The sequence below is a fragment of the Capricornis sumatraensis genome, chromosome 20 (genome assembly GCF_032405125.1).
Source record: "Capricornis sumatraensis isolate serow.1 chromosome 20, serow.2, whole genome shotgun sequence".
In the NCBI taxonomy this organism is placed as follows: domain Eukaryota; kingdom Metazoa; phylum Chordata; class Mammalia; order Artiodactyla; family Bovidae; genus Capricornis; species Capricornis sumatraensis.
In genome coordinates this window covers 24,307,964-24,326,895 of record NC_091088.1, presented here as the reverse complement: position 1 = coordinate 24,326,895, position 18,932 = coordinate 24,307,964, and the positions used below count along the sequence as shown (strand labels likewise).

At 43.1% G+C, this 18,932-nt stretch overlaps 1 protein-coding gene across 2 annotated transcripts in view; it reads right to left on the bottom strand.

The window, feature by feature from the left end:
- Positions 1-18,814, bottom strand: part of HEATR3 (HEAT repeat containing 3) — a 35,876-nt gene extending 17,062 nt beyond the window's left edge. Inside the window, exons 1-11 of one of the 2 annotated variants that reach the window (XM_068992412.1) lie at positions 18,680-18,814; positions 18,361-18,533; positions 16,437-16,524; positions 14,949-15,061; positions 12,289-12,398; positions 10,005-10,145; positions 7,990-8,267; positions 3,561-3,651; positions 3,299-3,456; positions 2,946-3,028; positions 1,310-1,446 (exon numbers count right to left, since the gene is read on the bottom strand). In XM_068992412.1, coding sequence (XP_068848513.1) covers positions 1,310-1,446; positions 2,946-3,028; positions 3,299-3,456; positions 3,561-3,651; positions 7,990-8,267; positions 10,005-10,145; positions 12,289-12,398; positions 14,949-15,061; positions 16,437-16,524; positions 18,361-18,533; positions 18,680-18,814 — 1,507 coding nt within the window. Of the gene's footprint in view, positions 1-1,309; positions 1,447-2,945; positions 3,029-3,298; positions 3,457-3,560; positions 3,652-7,989; positions 8,268-10,004; positions 10,146-12,288; positions 12,399-14,948; positions 15,062-16,436; positions 16,525-18,360; positions 18,534-18,679 lie in introns of those variants that run through there. The other variant, XM_068992413.1, reaches the window with a different exon arrangement.
- Positions 18,815-18,932: the final 118 nt, after the last annotated feature.

Below are 18,932 nucleotides of genomic sequence, written 5' to 3'. Positions count from 1 at the left end.
TCTGACCAGGGACTGAACCTGTACCCCCTGCACTGGGAGGTGAAGTCTTAGCCACAGATCACCAGGAAAGTCCCCAGATCTCTTAGGTTTATAAGACTGGGAAAGAAATACAAAGCTTTAGTCATCACCTGACCAGCTTCCACTGACAGTCACTTCTGCACTCCAGAGCTGGCTCAGTCCAGGCTCGGAATGGGAATGGCACTGCTCATATCCTGTCTACGTCCTGTTTTAGATATGGATGGGCCTGGTTTTCACAGGATCGCACCAGCTAAAGAAACATAGCCTGAGATCACCTGAAAACTCTATCTATAAACTGATAAATGCTGACAACTATATAATGAGTTTCTGAATACTTATTTACTTAATCTTTAAAAATTAATCTAGAACTTTTAAAACAGGTACCATTAAATACACAGCACCTCTTCATAGAGAGCAAAACAGATATCTTAAACTATCAGGGATCAGGCTTCCCTAGTGGCTCAGTGGTAACAATCTGCCTGCCAATGCAGGAGACATGGGTTCGATCCCCGATCCGGGAAGATCCTACATGCCTCAGAGCAACTAAGCTCATGCCCCACAACTACAGAGTCTGTGCTCTAAGGCCTGGGAGCTGCAGCTACTGGAGCCCCATAATGGCCGTGCTCTGCAACAAGAGAAGCCACGGCAGTGAGAGGCCTGTGCACCAGAACTAGAGAAAAGGCCACACAGCAGCAAAGACCCAGCAAAGCCAAAGGAAAAAAAAAAAAAAGAAAAAAAGAATCAGGAAACAACTCTTGAAGGACTGTTTATACAGAAACTTGTATTTAGTCAAAAGTGACCTTATTTTGATCTAAGAATTTCAGCTCTTAGATTCAGTGTTCTAAGAAGGGGAAATGTTAAAACAGTTTCGCAAAGAATTAGAGCAGATTTGTATCTCCAATATTAACCCTCACTCCAAACATACACGCAGGGTAAAGTAACGTGGAGAATTCTCCTTTACTATGTAAAATACTCTATTTCCTCAGATGTACAAAGAGTCTCAGATGTAGAAAACAAACTTATGGTTACCAGGGGGATGAGAGGGGAGAGATAAATTGGGAAATTGGGACTGACATACATACACTACTATTTATAAAACAGATGACTAATAAGGACCTACTACATAGCACAGGGAACTCTACTCAATACTCTGTAATGGCCTATATGGGAAAACAAGCTAAAAAAGAGTGGATGTATGTATACGCATGGCTGATTCACTTTGCTGTATGGCAGAGACAAACACACTACTCCAGTGAAAAAAAAAAAAGGATACTATATACAGCATATTTACCTGGCTGAGAAAAAAGCAGCTGTGACAGGTGCTGTGCAAGCGTCTGAAGGGCAGCAGGTCCTCCCAGATGGTCCACATCCAGAAGGGAGACGAGGCTCTGGAGACACACGAGGGCTCTACACTGTATAGTGTTCATTCTGGAAAGGAAGAGAGAGAATGCTGTCTTGCCCTCTCACAGTCACCCGACAGGATTCAGCACTGACGCTGAACCTAGGCGTCCGGAGGTCTCGGGCAGTTGGCAAGAACACTTGAGGTGAACTGTGAATCTGACCAGATCAAACTGCTTGAGCACTCAAGGCCTCTGAGGCACAGTGAACTGATGAGTCGTATGGAATCTGCTCGAGAAAAATTTCTGTGCGTGGCAGCATCTTTAAAGCCTATTTTTAAATGTAAAATATGACCCACATAAAGCACTCAGGAATATACAGAGTTTAAGAGTTTACAAAGCAAACACTGGTGCACCTAGATAAGAATGCTAGCGCTATTCACAATACTCAAGACATGAAAGCAACCTGAATGTCCATCAACAGATGAGTGGATAAAGAAGATGTGGCGTATTTATACAATGGAATCCTACTCAGCCACAAAAAAGAACAAAATAATGCCATTTGCAGCAACATAGGTGGACCAGGAGATTATCAGACTAAGTGAAGCAAGCCAGAAAAAGACAAATAGATTATATTGCTTATAGGTGAAATCTAAAAAAAAAAAAAAAGATACAAATGAACTTATTTACGAAACAGAAATAGACTCACATACATAGAAAACAAACTTATGGTAACCTACAGGGAAAGGCGAGGAAGGGTAAATTAGAAGTTTGGGATTAACACATACACAGTACTATATATAAAACAGATATCCAATAAAGACATACTGTATAGCCCAGGGATCTCTACTCAATATTTACAATAACCTAGAAGGGGGAAAAAAATCTGAAAAAGAATACATATATATAACTGAATCACTCTGCTTATACCTGAAGCTAACACAATACTGGAAACCAACCCTACTTCACTAGAAGAAGAAAAAAAATGTTGCTAGCACTCTCACTTACCCCCTCCCTATCACACTCACCTCCCTGACTCCTCAAGTGAAAGTCGCTCAGTCGTGTCTGACCCTTTGTGACCCCATGGACTATACAGTTCATGGAATTCTCCAGGCCAGAATACTGGAGTGGATAGCCATTCCCTTCTCTAGGGGACCTTCCCAACCCAGGGATCGAACCCAGGTCTCCTGCATTGCAGGCGGATTCCTTACCAGCTGAGCCACAAGGGAAGCCCAGGAACCATCTATGTATGCACCTCTCAATGAACTACTCACTATTTTGTGAGTGGTTCCAGTTCAGATTCTTTTTCCTGCTGTATGTATTCTATTGTATGATCACGTCCGCATTGATTTATCCATTCTGCCACTGATGGACACTGAGATTGCTTCCAAGTTGGGGCAACTGTGAACCACACGGCTATGAGCATTCTCCTGCTTAGGGCACACACGTGCTCACTTCTCTAGGGAACATACGCAAGACAAGGGACTAGAACTCTTGAATCTGGGGGGAGTCGGCATCTTCTATTTAATGGCCCATCATTTCCTATAATAACATAATGACAAATGGTTTTGAAAAGAGAAATGTTCTTACTTTCTAATCAAAGGTTTCCAAGTGGGGCTCCTAGAGCACACGTCAACTGCAACACTGTTTGGAAAGGTAGTTTTGTCAAAAATCTAAATTTAAGAAAGACAGTAAGGCAAATGTTACAAGGAAAGGTTTTTTTCCTGAACACATGATTCCTTCATAAAATCCCAACTTCTAAGTGAGACAGTTAGGCTTGATGAACTTCAGCCCACCTCCGGTGCTATTCACTGTTCCACTTCCCGCATCTCACCCATCACCCACACCTGGCAGTATTAGCACACTTCCTTTGTGCACAGAAAGAATGGCTTTCTGAAACGTTCTCGATGCTCTAGAGTGAGCCCAGACTGGAAACAGATTACCTTCTTTGGGAGGAGGTGGTGGGTGAGAGCCGTGTGAACCTCATGGGACAGGCAGAGGGGAGAGAGCAGCTGCCCACCGCATTCACTGAGGGAATTCTCCATAAATGCATCGCTCTCATCACTGCTAGAAAGCTCTTCCCATTCGTCGTCCGTGGGATCTGGGAAGAGTGCAGATCACAGAGAACTGGACTGTTTAAGATAATCCTCATGGAAGCGCCCTCCCAGTGCTGCGGAGGATATCTAATGTGAACTGGTAACACACCTTCACTGCAGCACATGTTCACAATGATTTCCAGAGCCGTCTGCTGAGCGGTCAGCAAAGCTATGGCTTCTCTCAGCTCCTTGTCGGTGGGCTAAAAAAAAAAAGGCAAATGACCAACTCTCACTCCAAGGTTTAGAAAACTATTTTCAGGTGGCTTTCTTTAGTTAAAGCCCACTAAATGGTATTTTGGAATAGGGGACCTGGCGGCGGGGGTGGGTAAGCACAAGAAAAGTCGTAACGGGCTGGAAGGACAAGCAGGCATTATGGTTCTGCTTGGCACTCTGCGACACACCACTGTTCACTGGGTTCCCATCTCTCCGCACGGCTTCCCTAAGTGTTGCTTAGTTAGCTGGAGAGAAAAGATAAATATTCAGGAATTCTGAACTGAATTCACCCTGAAACTTGATATACTGTGTTAAGAAGTAGCTCAGCATACAAAGATTAAAACAAGGGTTCGTTACAGACGCCAGGCACTTATACACAACAAACCTGCTTTTAGATGCTTAGATGTCTTCTCGGAAAAGTCTGCACTAACCAGAATTACTAACAGGCCCTTATGTGACCAACAGAGCTTGGCTAAGGAGCAGATGGGTTTCCTCCATTCTGGCTTTCTTTGAAGACTGCAATAAAGCATTCCTTTAAGACTGAAGAAAAAGGGGGACTTTTTCTTGAGGAAATAAATAATGTGAACCTAACATCAATTAACAGTCATAAATTTATATGACCTTAATTCTCAAGTCACCTATGAAAAGTGAAATAGCTATACTGATATTTCAAAGTAGGCACATGCTAAAAAATGATGTATATTTTGTTGTTTGGATGATTTCCAATCTCAAAAGTTTCTATTAAAAATTGTCCTTTCAATGGTTGTGCAATATTCCCTTAAATGAATGTTTTATAATTAACTTAGCATTCCTCTAGAGTGGAATAATTCACATTATTTGGTTATTTCCTCAGATTTACTGGATCAAAGGTTAAAAACATGTCTATAGATCCTATTACATATTTCTGTTCTCCTTTTCCAGAATGTTCATACTCATTTATAATCCTCTAGTAACTTCCTGTGCAATGAATTAACTATAATTTTGAAACACACTCTTAAAAAAAAAAGCAGACTGCTAATTTAGTAGATAGACTTTAGGAATCCCTATATTTATGTTCCTTTTATTACAGGCAAGAATGTATCCAAAATTTATTCTTCTGCTGTGCTGTGCTGAGTGGCTCTGTCCTGTCCGACTCTTTGAGGTCCCATGGACTATAGCCCACCAGGCTCCTTCCTCTGTCCATGGGGACTCTCCAGGCAAGAATTCTGGAGTGGGTTGCCATATCCTCCTCCAGGGCATCTTCCCAACCCAGGGATCGAACCCAGAAAATTTATTCCTATTCACTTCATCTGTGTATGATGAGACTCTAAATAAGACACACCCTTGCTGGCCTCTCATCTACTTAACATGTATGAAGATCTGGCATGAAACACCTCTGAAAGAAGTTCCATTTCTTTACCTGACTTTCCTGCTCAGAACAATCCCCTGCTTCTTACTGTTATCAAACTGACATAAAGAACCAAGCTAGAGGAAATGTTATGACAGCTGAGATTTGCTTCAAAGTATTCAGTAGTGAGAGGGGAGAGTGGGTAGGAAAGGAGATGAAAGAAAATAGACCATGATTTGATAATTGCTAACTCCGGAAGCCAGGTAAGGAGTGTTCTACTTCTGCATGTTATGGCAACAACTTGGGTTGGTTCTCTCCTTCCAGGTTTGTGATTACACTTGCACAACCACTGGGCAGCATGAAAAGACCTGAGCTGCCTGCCTGTGAATCTGTATTCCTGGCACACGGCAGCACGATGCTTAGCACCCTACTGGCACCAAAACACCGGCTGCCTGACCAGCATGTTAACCATCCAGTCTGCTCAGCCACGGTGACAGACTTTAAAAAGCGAGCTTCTGTTAGGAGAAAATACTGCATTTTCTAAGCACCAAAATTCTATCTGTAAGTAATACTTGAGAACGTGCATCTCTAGATAACAGTTAAACACTGATACTTTCAAATAGTGGCACTTCATCTTGGTGGACTGGGATCCCAATCCCCACTCACCCATTCCCTGGAGGGTCCCCTGGAAGCAAAGCTGGAGATGGGGCAAACCCGCAGGGGTGGTTCTTCCCCCACCCCCAGCCAGGGACGTCCGATCTCTCAGAGTCCCCAGGCAGCCCAAGTGGAACTCCCACTGCTCCCCTGCTGGGATTTTGGGGTGGGGAAACGCAGTACAGATGCGCCCATCAGGATAAGGTGACCTGGTCAATGCGATGCCAGCCCCCGTGGAGGAGCCTCCGAGCACCGATCTGTTACACCTGACGTTCCACACGTGGACCCCAGATCTGCAACTTACCTCCACGTGGCACCTGAGATGTTGCTGGGGTTCTATCAACACCCTTTGGGATGAAAAGGCTCACAGCTATATCTTGTTTACCGACTTTAAATTCTACCCACTCTGACTCAGATGCACAAGAGAGATATGATATTGAGTTGCCAAGCAACTCAAGGGCAGGATGGACTTTTCATTTTTGTATTCAACCCAGCACTTAACACAAAGCTTTGCACCTAACAGCCATTCATGGGGACTGAGAAAACAGCTCTTAACTACATTTGAGTGCTTTAGAACACCACCAGTTCAGCTTTACAAGACTTCGTGAATGTAAGAAGGTGGTACACTGATGAGTTTATGCCCATTATGAATTCTTTAGGGACTTCCTTGGCGTTCCAGGGACTCTGTGCCCCTAATGCTTCTAATTAATGCTTCTAATAGGACTCTGTGCTTCTAATGGGCTCAATCTGTGGTTGGGGAATTAAGATCCCACAGGCCATGTTGCTGCTGTTGTTCAGTACTAAGTCACGTCTGACTCTTGTGACTCCACGGACTTGTAGCCCACCAGGCTACTCTGTCCATACGATTCTCCAGGCAAGAGTACTGGAGTGGTTGCCATTTCCTTCTCATGCAGGGGATCTTTCTCACCCAGGAATCAAACCCAGGTCTCCTGCATTGCAGGCAGACTCTTTACCAACTGAGCTATGAGGGTATCCCACATGCCATGTGGTATGGCCAAAAAATAAAAAAATTTTTTAAAGAATTCTTTAAAAATAAATCTATCCAAACTCGAAGACACTGACTTAAGACACTTCTCAGATTCAGTTTCTCATACACGAATCAGGACAGGCCACATGTGCAACGGTAGAGGGGGTGAGAGGACATCACTAGAGTCCTTCCAGTTCAAGCATGACCATCCTTCCCTAGAATGACTTCGGGAGCCCTGACCGGTTCTCCCGCCTCCAGGCCCCTCGAACAACACTAACCTGCTTTCACCACGCTGTTTCAGACGGCTCAGGTGTTCTGTCTGCCAAGCCTCTTCTGAGAGTCTCTTCCTTTCTGCTCCCATCAGGGCTGAGTCAGCTGTGCCTACTCACTCAGAAGTCTGGGCACAGACCTATCACTGCTCTTAGCACAGGTACTGTAATAAGTTAAAATCACGTGCCCATCCTTACAAGATGGAAAAGGTCTCTGAAGACAAGAAATATGTCTTATCATCTTTCTACCAGTAGCCTCTGGCACAGTGCCTGCCACACAGCGTGAGCACGGAAAATGCGCACCTGAATGAACAAAGCCCAGCTCGCCGTGCTCCCTGGCTTTCTGATGACTTGCTCTCTTCCTTGGGAAACATGTTTTCCCAAAGAACAGCTCCATCTCTGCCTACGGGCTCAGCTGAAAAGTTGCCTGCGCTGGAGACTGGTCACTCGCACTCCGACATCACACCCAGCCAAGTAAGCCACGATTATCCAGGCTGCAAACCTACAAACCGTCATTAATTCTCACGGTCACTCTGCCTCCTCTGCTCAACAGCAGTGGGCAATATAACTCTGGCTTGCTACTTTGGCTCAGTAAGGCTAAACTCTAAAGCAGGAGAGCCAAGGATGCAAGGGACTATCTGAGCCAAGTAAAATCCTCTAGTGTAGAGACAGTCTGGGGGAGAGTAAGAAACTTAAGTGAGACACAAATGTTAGGAAGAGGACCACGTTTTTTTTCTTGACCACACCATGCCACATGAAGTATCCTAGTTCACTGACGAAAAGTCAAACCCATGTCCCCTGCCTTGGGAGCTCAGACTCTTCATCACACGACTGCATGTTTCTGAAATATTGCAAAAGTACTGGTCTACCCATCTTTCAACTCCTCTACTATATAAATGTTTCATCTCAGATTTTTTTTCTCCTTTGGGAGCTGATGTTTTAATGAGAATTAATGGGAAAACATGGCTGTTTTTACTGAAATTCACTTCATAATTAATTGTTACAACATTTTCCTACGAAGCTTAGCATATCTATTAAAAGAAAATAGCTGTCTTAATCTATGCTTGAAAGCACCAATCTGACTTACTGGAAGTAAATCTGAAATGAACGTTTTCCTTCTGACTTTCCTTCTATGAGGAATTTCTTCCATTTCATCGTCTTCCATCAGATCATCACCATTAGCATTCTGTAACGTGTCCTCGGTCTCTGCAGCGGTTTTTATCCTTTGAGTTTCAGCCTCCTTCATCTGAATAACCGTTTTGCCAGCATCCATTTCCAGAACTTCAGATAAGATCTTTAGTATGGCATTTATGATTTCTGCCTGACTCCTGGATGGAATAATGTCCTTTAGATTCCAAATTGTGCCTGTGGAAAAAAATGAGCATGAGGACAGAGAAATCGACTGTGAAATCTTTTATTAAATACAGTGTCTACCTTATTGGTTCTATAAGCTCAGGCATGATTTCAAGAAATCTCAGTCCTACTGCCTTTGTTGAGTTCTTATTAAATGTCAAAAAGCTCTGCCCAGAGGCAGCTCCCTATACTGCAGCGGTCCTTCATAATCGTCTCCCGTTCCTGGCTTACAATGCCTTGCCCTGAGAGAGAGCCAACAGACCGAGAGAACACCGATCGAGTTTCTTTCACAAAGACAAACTAAGTTGCCTTGGCTTTCTTTCATCTTAACCTGAGATGCTCTCGTGAGCAGTTTCTTACAGTCCAAGAGGGGAAAGGAATGCATTAAAATTCCAAGATCGCACGGACAAACCAGGGAGCAGGTTCTTGGTGTTGCACTTGTGAAATCAGAACAATAGCTACTGCTAAGTACACTAATTTTTAAAAATGGGACAAAATTAAAATAGTTCTGGGGTATATTCTGCTAAGTTAAAAAAGAACTGAAAGGAGTCAGACAGATCATTTGCAGATCCATATTAGCAGCATTATTCAATAACTAAAGAGTGGAAGCAACCCAAGTGTCTAACCACGGATGGACAAACATACACGGGGAGCTGTTTAATGTGTACAGTGTTTCAGTTTTGCAAGATGGTTACACAACAACGTGGATATACTTAACACAATTGTACACTTAAAGATGCTTGCTGCTGCTGCTACTGCTGCTAAGTTGCTTCAGTCATGTCCAACTCTGTGCGACCCCATAGACGGCAGCCCACCAGGCTCCCCCGTCCCTGGGATTCTCCAGGCAAGAACACTGGAGTGGGTTGCCATTTCCTTCTCCAATGCATGAAAGTGAAAAGTGAAAGTGAAGTCGCTCAGTCGTGTCTGACTCTTAGCGACCCCATGGACTGCAGCCTACCAGGCTCCTCCATCCATGGGATTTTCCAGGCAAGAGTACTGGAGTAGGGTGCCATTGCCTTCTCCGTAAAGATGTTTAAGAAATATCATAGAGCAATTATCCTCCAATTAAAAAAAAAATGGTTAAGAAGCCAGGGAGCTCTCTGCTGGTCTAGCGGCTAGGATTTGGTGCTTTCACTGTGGAGGCCAGGTTCAATCCCTGGTTGGGAAACTAAAGATCCCGCAAGCAGAGCAGCGTAGCCAAAAAAAGAAAAACTTTAACAATGGTTAAGATGGTAAATTTTATTTTGTGCGTATTTTATCAATTTAGGGAAAATACAAAACATCTCTCAAGATAAATTACCCTTGAAGCCCAAACAAAGGGCAAAAGAAAAATACACAGTAAGTTACCTACTACTTACATGCCATCAGATTATTTCTGTATTTAGAAATTCTGGGGAGAGGCACTGGGGGTGAAGATCTTATAGGAAAGTGAGTGGTCATGTCTTAGATGCCTGCCGTCAACTTCTGCACTCACTGCTTCAAAAATAAGAGGGGGTCCTGACAGCACAATTTCTCTATCAGGCAACAGGAGCTATTAAATTGAAAACACATCTAATTTTCTAAGGCTCTGAAATTATGCAGAATCGCTTGAATTAAAGGTTTCCATTTAGATATTAAAAATTTGAGAACAGACATAAGCACAGAAAGTCCTGATGTGGTGAAATGGGGGACTGATTGAATTTTGGCCTCTCCATTTCTGCCTGCTACAAGTTATTAAAATGCACACTATCGCAAGTGGTTAACTTTTACCTGCCACCAATGTCTTCAATAGAAGATACTCCATGGAACTGACAGGAGAAAGCATTGCTGATTCCAGCACATGCAATGCTGGGGTACTGAAAGATTTCAGTAGCTCTGGGTTATCTTCGGTCACCGTCTGCAAACAATATGCTATAGAGACAAAAATCAAATATTCAGAAACAAGTGAATTCCGCTAGGATAATTAAAACCAAAATGACTCATCAAAAAAACTTGCATCTTTACAACTTCTCTGGACACATTTTGTAGGAGACTCACCCTTTTCCTCAAACATAGTTTGTGCAAATGGCTTCCCAAATTATCAGAGCTATAAAAGACTTTTCTTTTTTCTTAACTTATAATCCTTTACAGAACTATACTTTTATAAATGAAAAGGCTCTCAATTGCCGTGACAACGTGGAATTACTATAAACATTTACAAAGATTTAGCCTCAATTTCTGTACTCGTCACAGACCAGTAGCAAACAGCCTGTAGGCTGAACGCCAGTGCATGGAAAACTGTTGTCTATGACAAGTCCCAGGTTTGGGGACATTTAAAAAATTCTGCATGATCTTAAAAGTTAATTTATGATATAGCACATTTAAGAAAAACAGTATTTTATATAAAAATGAGTAAATTAAGAGATAGGTAAAGTGTTAATAGACATAGGGTTCATTTAGCACTTAACTCTTCTCTCGCAATTAAAACAAGATCATGGATTATAACTTGTAAATTAGAAATAATTAACTGAAAGTATAAAACAACTGGGACTGCATGCAAAGCTTGACAGAAGAGACCTCTGACGCACAAATGAGGAAGCCCAAATTTATTTTCTTTGAGATATTGCATTCCATAAAATCCATTTCTATCCAGGTCTAAAAATTTCAAACCAGATCATTTCCATCCAAATTAGTAGTCAAAATACATGTTATTATTGTGCTCTAGTCTGCATTCCAAAATACATTTATATACAAATCCGTATGTATGCATATATGTATATATACATATATCCAAGTGTAATTTTTTTTCATTAAGAGACTAATTAAATTCACTTTAACAAAAAGCTAAGGTAAGTTGTGATTGCTAAGACAGCATGAGCCCAAAGAAAGCTATATTAATACATAGTATGGAATTTCAGTATTTCACTTTACTATATATAAGCTTTGCTTGATTTTCAAAACAGAAGCAATCTGACATTTGCCTTAAAAAAGTTATGAACCTAGCTCAGTGCCAAAGAAAATACTGCTATACACTGTAAAGTTACTTTATTCTGATTCCCTTTTTTAAAAGTTCTTTAGGAAAAAAAAGAAATAACCAAATCCACAAAACTTAAGGCCCAAAAAACAGAAGTGAAGTTTTTCTTTTCAAAGCTATGAACTTTCCTGAAACTCTTACTGTAATAAAGACTGTCCTCTGAGACTGAAAGTCACCTGCCAATTTTCTAGTTCAAGTGTTTTTAAAATCCACATTTACTCACAAGTTTCCCCTCTGCCAAATATCCCATTCTGAGAAACTGATTAAAAATTTTTTCCCAATAGTATTTATTCCACTATTATTTTTTCCTTCTCTGTTCTATTTCCACTAGAGCCAAGAGAAACATTGGTAAGGGGAATACACTTCAGTAAGGGGAATAAACTTGTCCTTGCCAGGAGAAATGTGTAGTTAAATAAAAGGACAGATGCCTATCGTTATGAAGGGTTGAATAAAAAACACTTCTTATTCATTATTTCTCCACTCACCCGCCGCGTTCTGTTCAGATAGAACCCACCCCCTGGTTTGTCTCCTCCCTCTGCTGAGTGAGGGCCCCCAGTGGCTTGTAACCCCATGGATAGAAAGCAAGGGAGCCAAGGCTGCTAACGCTGCCAGACTCTTGTTATCCCTGTCTGGAAGGGAAGCAGGCCTATATGAAATTGCAATCACTTATCTTCCTCTCTCAAAAAAAGCAGAGGTTATCGTCTACATTCCAATTAACTTTGGCTCAAGGCCTGGCAGTTGTGGGTTACTGCTTCTCCATAAATGGGAGATGAAAACTTTCAAGAGTTAATAAAAACTTCTAAGAATGTTCAGGCATTAGAAACCACATATGCTCACATAATCCTTTGCCTCCCTCTTAGAGACAAGAGCAGGAAAACTGCATGAGTAAGTAAAGAATTAATCACACATTTTAAAAGATTCAGAATAGAACTCAGTGATGCATTTATATACAATGAGAAAAAAAATCACTGCCATAGAATAAATAACTTATGTCTGAATAAAAAATTTTGAATAAGGGCACACAAACTTTTCTTTACTTACCTACTGAAATAGCCAGGTCAACATTGGTGGAAAACCTACTTAAATACTTTAATACAATCTCCAAACACCCTTCTTTGTTGAATATAGATACTGCTCTACTACTGCATTCACTAAATCGAAGGGGGAAAAAAAAGTTTTACTATTCACATTTTAACATTAAGAAATCAACCACAGAAATTCATGAAAAAATAATGAGGCTTTATAAAAGAACCAGAATTGTAGTCAAACCCCCACCATTTTTACAGATGAAGAAATTAATGCCCATTCCTAGTCACTGTGCATGAATACAGCTGGCTATCTGAATTCTTATTCCCATCACAGTACAATATATTAGCCAATCTCTTTATCTACATGCCAGCTTCCTTACAGGAGGTTAAAGATGGAAAAGATCTTAGAAATCATTTGCTTCAATTCCTCTTTTTGTGGATAAGGAAACCCAGACCCCCAAAGGTAAAGTGATCTGTCTAATGATCATACATTTTGTTAGTGGTGAGTCCCTGGATCCAGTCTACCTGTCTTTCCACTATATCACAGTAATAATAAATTAAAGTAAGAGTTAAAGGCCTCTATTTTCATCATACAAAAAGGACAAGTTTAAAAGAAAGTAAAACTAAGTTTTAATTATTCCATCTAGACTGCTATAATGATAACATTCTGCAATCTTCGACAGAGAAACTCTCACAAAAAAATATTTTTGAAATTACAGTATCTTCGACTACAAGAATCAGAATTAGTGCAACCGCTGTTATTAATTGACATATATGCTAAATATAGGGTAAACAGTTACTGATAATTATAACAATTTTATTCGTGGTTCCAGAGAAGCATATTCCTCTAGACATACCACACGCACACATGGCAGATTAGCCACTGACAGAGCTGACTAAACGGTTAAATCCAGTCCTGTCGTCTAAAGATAAACTGCTTTCTGTCTGCTTTATCCATCTATCCCTCCATCCATCTAGTCAGTGCAACACTGCTATGAACCTCCCCTCAAGAAGCCCACAGCAAGCTCAGGTACAGTCAGGAAAATAAAGCATATATCTGTTAAGATAATGAAACGTATACATGTGTAAACATAATTTAAATGTAAACTATGCAATGGGAAGTGTTAAGAGCTATGATAACCAGAAATGATATAGATAGGGCTCACGGGCACTCAGGAAAGAAAGATTATTGGACCACTTTTTCAGGTGGTTTTCAAAAGAAAATTTTTTTTAATTTCCAAATTAAAAAATTAAAAAAGAAATTGCAAATTCAACAATTTATATAAGTGAAAGTTATTAGAAAAACAGCATGCACTAGCTTGCTTGAATGCCATTTCCTCAAATCTGCTGCTGCTGCTAAGTCGCTTCAGTCGTGTCCGACTCTGTGCGACCCCACAGACGGCAGCCCATGAGGCTCCCCCATCCCTGGGATTCTCCAGACAAGAACACTGGAGTGGGTTGCCATTTCCTTCTCCAATGCATGAAAGTGAAAAGTGAAAGTGAAGTCGCTCAGTTGTGTCCAACTCTTAGTGACCCCATGGACTGCAGCCCACCAGGCTCCTCCATCCATGGGATTTTCCAGGCAAGAGTGTTGGAGTGGGTGCCATTGCCTTCTCCTCCTCAAATCTGACCTATCCTATTTTCCTGGTGAAATGCATCCACTAGTTCAAAATGAAATCACAGGGACTTCCCCGGTGGTCCAGTGGTTAGGACTCTGCGCTTCCACTGCTGGGGGCCCAGGTTTGATCCCTGGTTTGGGAATTAAGACCCCTCAAGCCGAGTGGTGCACCCCAAAAAACAAAGAAAGAAACCATAGGCAAGTTTGACTGCTTGTAGGTAGTCAAGCAATGTAGGCAGCTTTCCAGGATCCAACTTAACCTTGTATTCTGAGATATACCTCTAAGAGGTCAGAAATAACCATGGCTATTGATGGAAAATAAAGAATCATGACACACTCCAGATAGAAATGTGGTCCAATAAAATGGGGCAGAAAAAAAAAATCCATGTTGTGTTTCTAGCCATCTCCATTCCTAAAAGCAAGCCCCCATCTCCAAGCCCCCTTCCACTGCTACAATGATGGAATGGAGTGTGGTCTCCTTTCTACTGGGGCCAAAGGAGCTCTTCTCAGACGTTGACTTCCCTGTCAAATGGCACTCACCAAGGTCTGTGGTTCCTGTCTCATTCCAGATCAAAGTATCTATTGCACTGGAGCCTGGCCAGCTTTAAGACAACTGCTGCTTAAGGTACACAGGGGAGGAAGGGATGCAGGGGCCACTAATGACCACAATTTCTCTTATTTCTATCAGTAGCAATAAATGGATAGAAGAGCTGTAAAGCGAGGAAAGATGCAGTGGGACTTCCCTGGCAGTCCAGTGGTTAGGCCTCCAAGAAGCACTGGCACAGGTTCAATGCCTGGTTAGGGAACTAGGATTCTGCATGCCACACGGAAAGGCAAAAAAATAAAAAAAAGATACAGTGATGCTAGGAGGACAAGGGCTTGGAGAGGACAGTTGATCTTAGGTCACTTGACGAGATCGTCTACCAAGCATTAACAGATGCATTAACAGATGTACAGGCCTACCAAGGAGAACAGAGATTCCTCTGCAGTTTAACAGAGAGAGTAGAAGCCTGAGTAGTGTTGAGGCAGCAAGCTGCATCTGGAAAGCATCTTACCATATATTCCACAGCACGTTTACGGCCTCGTTGGCTATGTTCTCAATAGAATTTCTGTTCTCATCTTTTTTTTTCTGAGGGGACATCTCATTTGAATCCAGTCCGGTACTACACTATAACCAAATACCACGATTAGCACTTTTGTTCAAAAGAATAAACAAACAGAAATGCAAACGGCAGTGAAGAATCACAAAAACGAAACATCAAAAATGACAGTTAACAGCAGCCCATCAAGTTCTCACAAGTCACTGTACAAGCTGGATACAAAGCATTTCACATCTTAAGTGAAAATGTAAAATCAATACAAAATATTTTATTTAACGTAGTCAAGATAATATATAAGGCAAAAAATAACCCATAATAAAAGCTAATATCTATACGGCATCTTCTAAGTGCGAGGCACCATTCTAAGCATTTCATGTCGATTAAGTCATTTAATTGTCACCAGAGACCTATAACCCAGATGAACTATTATCCCCAATCTCCTGCTACAAATGGGAAACTGAGGTACAGAGAGCCTGCTGAGGGTGCAGCCTAGTATCTAGTGAAGCAGGATTCAGATCCAGGCATCCTGGCTCTGAAGTGAGTGCTCTGAATCCCTCTGCAGTTCTGCCCCCTCCTACAATCCATGACATCCTTTCAATAAGGCTTCTCAAACTTGGCACTGCTGACATTTTGAACGGGATGATTCTTTGCTGTGGTGCACGTGGAACACTTTGCTGTTGTGCCCAGTGTAGGATGCTTAGCGGCATCCTTGGCCTCTATGCACTAGCTGCCAGTAGCAACCCCTCCTCCAAAGCTGTGACAATCAAAAATGGCTCCAGACATTGCCAAATGTCCCCTGTGGGGAACATCACCCCTACGAGAATTACTGTTCTAAAGGGACAACATGTCTTGTCCCTTTGATGATGATGTCTCTTATCAAACCTGGATATTCCTCCTACGGCCTCAAGTGAAAACTACCCATCAATACAGAACAGTGGACCAGAGGCATGACAGGGGGAGAATTCCTTAATCCCTGAACTGCATCTTGCAATAAAGGTGGCACATTAGAAAATTTGAAAACTTAATCTAGTCTTCTCAGCAAATTCTTAATGTCCATGCTTGAGCTTCCTCATTTGTAAAACAGGAATAACAAAGAATACCTGCCAAATAGGACTGCTTTGAGGATTCAGGAAAGTAACACACAAGACACATAATTAAGCATCGAATAAGTACAAATTAGTTTCATCCTATGAAGTTTGAAGTCTAAAGGAGACAGTCTATACTTTTAGGAAGGTCTTTTCCAACAAGCAGATAAATAAAGGTAGCGGGGACAAACTAGAGACTAGTGTCAACGATGAGAGATCAGTGTTTCCAGGAAAAGAAACACAATTCCTACAGAATGTTTTGAGGGAAGACAAAATGACACCAAAGTACTTAGAAACAAGACAAAACCCCAAACTGTTCGAGTGCGTGCACTAACAGAGACTTGGGAAAGTGGCCTACCTCTTTCAGAAGGGCAACCAGCGGAGTCATGATGTCCTTCGTTACCATGTCATCACAAACTTCGAAACCGCCACAAGCGCTGAGATTTCTACACAAGAAGTTTAAAACACACCCGCTTCAGATCACATGCCAAAAAACATGCTAAGCACTCGTTTATTTCTATCTCTACCCATACTTAACATTTCCCGTTTGAAACTGCTTTACGATTTCTGTAAGACGCTGCAGAATCAATCCACAGAACTCCACCTGCTCTGATCCTTGCTCTACATGAACTAAACAGATGACTCTGTCTTGTAACAATGTAATTCTCAGGAATGAGGCAGCACCCAGCGAGAGGGAAGACTTTTCCTATTTAATGTAAATCAATTACTGCCTGATATTTTTTTTTTTTTTTGGCCATGCCATGCTGCTTATGGAATCTTAGCTCCCTGACCAGGGACTGAACCTGCTCCTTCAGCAGTGAGAGCTTGGAGTCTTAACCACTGGACTCCTAGGGAATTCTCCTGCCTGATCTTGTATGAAGGGACCTTTTTCTGGAATCAAGACTTCAAGGACAGGAAGGGTGAGGCTATTGAGAATGACCTTCCCTGAAACAATTCTGACTACATTTAATTTTCATTGTGAAGACACTGTTTACCCTCCGAGTGCACAGCACTGTGCTAGGCACTCAGGCTATGAAGAGAAATGAGAAGATGTCTCACCATCTTCCAGGAGCTCCCAGTGTATGTTGTTTTCTCCATCAACTGGTTAATTCCCTCTCATCCCCCAGATCTCACTTCAAACATCATGCCCTTAGTTTTCTTCCCCAAACCCCTTCTCATAGCATCTTTTGTAAACATCATTGGTTGTAATTACACACTTACGAGATTATTTGCATAATGCTTGCCTCCCTCAATACTGTAAGATCCATTAAGGACTGAAATTATGTGTCTTGTTCACTCCCACTAGCCCACTGCCTGGCACTGCAGGCTCTCAATATAAACCTGCTACATTTAATGAATGAAACAGAACAAACACAGAGCTATGAGAACTACAAATATTAACATTACTCTGGCCCCCTCTACAGTCCATTCTCAGTGCAGCTACCAGCCCTTTTGAAAAGGGAAATTAGACTAGTCACTCTGGCTTAGAATAGGTCCTTAAGCTCTGCACCACTGAGTCCTTATCTGTCTCTCCAGCCGCAATCTCTATAATGTGCACCCTCTACTCTGCTCAGCCACATAACCTTCCCTTTCCTTAACCGTGCCAAGCCCTCTGCTGTTGCTACTCCCTGTCAGGAATGCTTTTCCCCTGTGTGTCCACCTCTGGTTCCAGGCTACCTCAGCTCTCAGCTCACAAATGTTATCTAGAGATTATCCAATTTAAAGTAACTCCCCACCTCCGGCTATCACCTTCTTGGTTTCTCCATACCACCTCTTAAAACCTAATATTATGTTTCATCTGGTTACTAGTTCCCTGTCTCTGCATCAACATGGGTCTGTGAAGGCACAGATCCTGGCTGTCTTGCTCAGTGTTCTGCTTTCTCAAAATCCCTCGCGTCTAGAAAATCTGGCACATACAATGGAAGAGTTCACCGAACCTCAGGACTCTATGAAGTCTCCTTGGGGAGGGTACAACGTGCGTTAATAAGCCTTGAGCAGAGGACGCTTGGCAGATGGCTACTGCAGTTGAAGCAGTCAGGCGGACAGATGGAATACGTGTAGTCCGGGGCTCATGAGGTCCTCCGGAATCCGAAGCCTGAGTTCAGATCCCTCCTCTGCAAACAGGAGAGCATAGCCAGTTCTTGGCCCTCCCGAACTGTGCCGCAGACAAAAGCACTGAGGATGAAACCCGTGAGCGACGGTGCCAGGTGCACAGGAGGCGCTGGCTGGACGCCGATGCCCGGATCCGAGGGTACCAGCACGGATCCCCCTTCCCCGCTCACCTCAGTGCGCCGGCCGCCGTTTCCCTCACCGCCAGACTGGGATCGAGCAGCAGCGGCCCGAGGCGGCGCACGGCGTCCCGGCGAGCCAGGCCCGGGAGCACCGGCCGCTGCTGCACCAGCCGGGCCAGCCCCGCGCAGGCGCACTCGCGGACCTCGGCGCTCGGGTGCTGAAGCTGCGGGACAGAGCGAGTGGTCAGGGGGACAGCAGAGCGCACGCGCAGGGGCGCGGCGGCAGGGGCGCGCGGCACGGCTGGGGGCCTCTGCGCGCCGCCTGCTCCCCCGCCCCTCCCCGCGAGGCCCCGGCGAGCCCTCGCCTCACTTTTTCCAGCAGTTCCGCCGCTGGCCCGTCGTCCTCCTCTGGCTCCGTCCCGTTCGCCGCCGCCGCCTCGGCCTGACAGTCGCCCGTAGGCGAGAACTGAGGTCGCTTGAAGCGCTTCGTCCGGCTCTTGCCCATTGCGAAGTCCGCTGTGGTGGAGGTGGGGCGTGGGAAGACCGAGAGAGGAGGGGAACAGCAAGACGAGGCAGGAGGGTCTTGCAACCTAGGGGTTTACTTGCCACAGCTCAGCTGGGCC